Source organism: Bufo gargarizans, chromosome 2 (genome assembly GCF_014858855.1).
Source record: "Bufo gargarizans isolate SCDJY-AF-19 chromosome 2, ASM1485885v1, whole genome shotgun sequence".
In the NCBI taxonomy this organism is placed as follows: domain Eukaryota; kingdom Metazoa; phylum Chordata; class Amphibia; order Anura; family Bufonidae; genus Bufo; species Bufo gargarizans.
Window position 1 is genome coordinate 59,320,612 of NC_058081.1, and position 5,165 is coordinate 59,325,776.

The following is a 5,165-nucleotide window of genomic DNA, read 5'->3' on the forward strand; positions in this document are numbered from 1 at the left end:
CGGTACATATACTGTATATAGCAGTGTAATTACACTGATCATTGCAATACTCCTCCTGTGGGCATCTTTATATAGGCCTATCAAGAGAACAACAGAGCTGTCAGACCATTATCCCAATTCTACACCTACTATTATCATGAGGATTACACTTCAGATAGCATCTTCCCCTCACTGCAGCAGTAAACTGTATGTTGTATTTAATTTTTTGTGGCATAGCACTGCCAAAATGAATAGAAAAGCAGCCAAAACTTCAAAAAAAAAAAAAAAGTAATTTCCTACTATATTAAATATTTATTAGCACCTTTAGGCAAATCCTAGTTTTACCTTTTCCATCCAAAACAATTCATTACTGTATGTAATGTTATAACAATGGGCAGCACAGTGTCTCAACAAAGGTGGACATGAGTTAGGATCAATTCAAGTGAATGGGGTTGAGCTGCAATACCAGACATAGCCACACTCAGTTGTACGGCGCTGTATATGCAATGACGAGTAGCTGAGATGCCGTTCTCCCTTCATATGCTGATACGTGAGGATCCCAGGGGGTGAAACTCCCACATAGAAAATGAGGCAACGGAAGTGTGAATTCTAAACATGGCCTCCTTGTACAAAACAAGATAAACATCAGCAAAGACACATAAGATAATGATATGCCGCCTGGGCATTCTTGTTGCTATAAAAATGCTAAAATTGCAGCTAAATATGGATTTTACCACCACATTGAAGTAAACCAAAGAGAATACATACCGTATCCCATGCATTACAGAGTACATATATGTGTTTTCTAATGAAGCCCTCATTTATGTTATGGCTCCATACAGCCTCCAAGATGTACACAGCCGTAGTATGGCATTCATAGACTTCCATAGGACCCTGCGCTTGTCTCTCGGCTTCTCCTCTGAAGGCCTGACTCGATGGCCCCTCTTCAGCTATGGACATTGCTGAACGTGACAACCTAATGTTGGGCAACATCAGTAGGTTGCAAGCAGTGGCACACACAATTTATTGGGCTGGCCACCATCAGGACCTTATTTGTGACAGTGCCTAGAGCCCGAGAGGAGCCATTGAGCCAAGAGGTGCCAGGAGCCAGCAGAGATAACTCAGTAAGGGATGGAACATTGGGATGATTGTGGTTCTGCTCTATGCATGAGGCTTTCAGCCTACAAAGATGCCCCACTCACCTTCCTCTCAAATCAAGCATTCTCCTACATTAATTAAATATTAGAGCCAAAACCTCCACACGAGTTCCCTCATCTAGTCTAGCTTCCATAGCAGACATATTTTCTCTGTCCTTTATGCAAAGTATTACATCTTATCAGCAATGGTCATATCTTAATTGAGAGAGATATGGGTACTAGTCTGGGAGATAATGTTTAGAAGTGGAAACTCAAATTATTCTACGTGAGACATATAAACCAAGTGAAAACAGAACCCGGTATAGCACATTATACCATACCACATACCACTATTCCACGTTTAATAATATAGAATTATAGGCTTCAAAAAATATAAAGATTATAAGGAAGGATTGACCGAGATCCAGCATTGTATTCTGTAACCTATTTACTAAGCATAAATCCCATCGTGCAGGAGAGGGGATAGGCAGTGTCAGATTGTGGACAAACATCTCAGTGGAAAAATCAAACTCATTAATTCCCCATCTTAAAGTTCAATTTATCTAGGGACGTCCGGCAGGGTGCGAAGGCTGTGGGGAGCGGCCAATCATTGGCCATCACCCATCACCTCGGCCAATAACTACGTGGAGTGACTAAGGGGGGGAGGTGAGTCAATGCGAAATACAGCTCACCTGAATAGTATTCTTATCTATTTGTGAGCAGGGCTATAAGAAGACAGAAAGTTCTTGGGACCAAAGAGCAGGGAATAAGATACAGATACAGGGTGAGAAGACAACTAGCAGGGAAGAAAAGTACAGAGAGTTCCAAAGGAGTAGATCTAGAGAGGGGTGAACTTAGAGAAGCAGTGGTATCACAAGGGAAGTTCTTTAAGATGTGAGACAGCCATATCTTGCAGAGACTAAAGGAAAGCTTGGGGGAATCTAGGTGGAAAAATTGAAAAAAGGAAAGTGAACAAAGGAAACGATCATTGCAGAAGGAATGAGATGGAGTGAAAGGCAATAGGGGAAGAGAATAAGACCGAGGGGGGAAGAAAAAGAGAGCGTACTGAAGGAGCAAGAAAGTGAGAAATGAGAGTTTGAAAGAGACAGTGACGGAGTGAAAGATAGTGAGGAACACAGCTGAGAGAATAAGGTGAGACGGAGAAACAGGGGGATTACAGAGAGGAAGCTTGAAGAAGAAAGAGCAAGAAGAAGCAAAAGAGTGCAACTAAGAGCTAAGAAGACATTGTAATATAGTAGTAAGATCAACAGAGGTAAGAAACCAGGAAGGGAAAATGAGGCAGTAAATTAGATATCTGGAGATTATACCTTCTGAAAGGTTTAGCCATCTGACTTATCTCCAACTACATTTTATACGCTCAACGGACAACCTGAAAATTTTTGAAGAAAGTTTGACCACATTTTCATGGGTTTGACCCATGGTGAAAATTCCTCCAGCAGTTTCGCTGGTACCACATTAGAAGAGCAGCTGAGCTAAAATAATTGAGGATCATGGAGACCCATCATCCTGGAGCCTTCATGTTGCCTCCTTATTCTGAAATTAAAGCCCCTGCTGGTTGCCAGTTTTCTGCCCACACAACTTTTCACAAGCTGAGTAGCACTGTCCTGGGATGCCACCTCCCTTCCGGCACCCCACATGGCATCTCAGACATTCTCAGCCGGCCACTGCCAACTCCACTAGGCAGCATGTTGCAAACCTATCCTACAGTCCCAGAATATGGAAGAGCATCAGCTACCGGTGGCTGTTTTGCCGAGCAAGGGAGCATTATGACCAAAAGTGGAAGCCCCTATAGCAATCAGAACCAAGGCAGCTGGACGGACATTGGGCAGGAATGGAGAACAAGCAACAGGACACTCAGCAATGGTAAGTAACCAAGAAAGCAAATGGACAACACAAGGGGAGAAACTTACAGCCAAAATTGCTAGTTAAAACTAGAATTAATGCCTGACTCCACTGAAAATCTAAAAATTGACTTGTGACTGTAGTTACCCCAAAAATGAACTCTAGGGTGCCCAGGAGTCTGAAATATCGGGAGTTTCTTGGAAAGGTCTTTACAATGCATAAAAAATTAATTTTTTTAACTGTTTAATTCTAAGGATTGAAATCTCTACAGTTCTAAGACCATTCCAAGAAAACCTCTGTCCTGACCACAGATTTTGACATTGGGAGAACATTTGGCTTTTTTGTGGAGTCAAAATGCACAGAAACATGGAGATATCCAGTGAGAACCAAACAATATGATAGCAAAGTTAACAAAATGTTGTTTTATTAAATTAATTTACATAAATATTGAGAGGTCTCAATGTTTTTGTTGGGATCTGCTGAAGATGTAATTGGTCTAATTGGCAATTTTGGATTTATTTGTCAATTTCTATGTTAATAGAGGTCTGTAAAGACTTTAAATTGTCTTATATGCTTATGTTATTGGGTTATCTGAAACCATCAACATTATTGAAGGTTTCAACTAAAATGTTGACAATTTCAAGTTGACCTTTCCAACACTGGATACAGGAAGCTTACCATCTGGCTTCAGATAAGGAGTGGCCCCAAGGTATAGACTAGTGTCCTCATTCAAAGCCAGGATCATCTCTTATGCAATTTTTACATACAAGTCTTAGAGGAGAGCTAATTTGAATCTTTTTATCTATTTATTTTCTCGGATGGAGCACTGCCTGTAAGTAAGTCTCTATACACTTAACTAGGTCTCTTTAATGAGAACCAGTCTTCTCCAGAGATACTGTACATATTTGACGTTAGCATATTGCACAATTTTGTGAGATTTTGACCTGTTTGAGCTTACACGTCTCCATAACTGATCACGACATACCACAAAGGGTTCTTGTGACATTACAAATTGATGTGACAACATGACACTAGGATAGCTGTCAGTATTTAGGTACTAAAGGTGACGTCTGTCTAAAGTGTAGACTTGGGTCCTCCTCATACTGCTTGAATTTGAGCTCACTTGATTTTGACTTGTTCTACAATTTGCTGACATATAAAAGTAAGTGCTTTATTACCCATCTTCAGGACCCACAGGGAGCATGGATATGTCCACAAGGAAAAAACACACCCGTCCTACTTTCACAGGCCACCAGATCTTTGCTTTGGAGAAGACCTTTGAGCAAACGAAGTATCTTGCAGGGCCAGAAAGGGCCAGACTGGCCTTTAGCCTTGGCATGAGTGAGTCCCAAGTCAAGGTTAGTTCATCTTCTTAGTGCTTCATTCATGATATTTGTTACTCATTATCACCATTAGACACAATCGTAGTAACTACTATCTGTGATGTATTTCCTTCACCATCATCATAACTATTATTATCATTATAAATGTTTTGTTTGTAAGGTCCACCAAGAGTAGAAAAGACTCCTGGTGGTCAAAGTATTACAAAATATTAGAATGTTCCATAAAAAAGAGAGAGAGGGATAGCTAGAGGGTGAGATAGTTATAGAAAGGGATAGGCAGATAAAGATAGATAAGAGAGATGTTCACAGAGATTGCTAAGAAAAAGCAATAGATAAGAGAGAAAGAAGGACAGATAGATAAATAAGAAAGATAGACACAGACAAACAGACATATAGATAGATAAGAAAGAAGGAGATAGATTAGAAAGACGGAGAGACATATAGATATATATGAGAGACAGTATAGATAAATAGGAGATAGATGATAGATAGATAGATAGATAGATAGATAGGAAAGAAAGAAAGAAAGAAAGAAAGAAAGAAAGAAAGAAAAAGAAAGAAAAACATGATAGATAGATATAACATAAATAACATATTTATTACTGTTCTCCAGGTCTGGTTTCAAAACCGCCGCACTAAGTGGCGTAAGAAAAGCACTGTTGACCCCTCATGCCCACCTTCCCTTGGTTCTCGGGCCCACGGGGACCTAACACCTTCTGAGAATGAGGATGATGAGTATACCAAACCCTTAGACCCTGACTCTGATGATGAGAAGATCCGTCTGCTACTGAGGAAACACCGGGCAGCATTCTCAGTCCTTAGTCTGGCCCCTCACAACCTGTGA

The 5,165-nt window shown here is 40.4% G+C and overlaps 1 protein-coding gene across 1 annotated transcript; it reads left to right on the forward strand.

Moving 5' to 3' along the window:
* The first annotated feature begins 2,626 nt into the window (after positions 1 to 2,626).
* On the forward strand, positions 2,627 to 5,165 carry NKX6-3 (NK6 homeobox 3). Its single transcript, XM_044276974.1, has 3 exons — positions 2,627 to 2,999; positions 4,167 to 4,336; positions 4,935 to 5,165. Exons 1-3 carry the CDS (start codon positions 2,627 to 2,629, stop codon positions 5,163 to 5,165), a joined length of 774 nt encoding a protein of 257 aa, XP_044132909.1.

Excerpts from the sequence above, each read along its gene's own strand:
- NKX6-3 (XM_044276974.1), top strand. The coding sequence starts at position 2,627 with ATGGAGACCCATCATCCTGGAGCCTTCATGTTGCCTCCTTATTCTGAA. Across the intron at positions 3,000-4,166 it reads CAACAGGACACTCAGCAATG|GACCCACAGGGAGCATGGAT; the intron begins GTAAGTAACCAA and ends ACCCATCTTCAG. Across the intron at positions 4,337-4,934 it reads TGAGTGAGTCCCAAGTCAAG|GTCTGGTTTCAAAACCGCCG; the intron begins GTTAGTTCATCT and ends ACTGTTCTCCAG.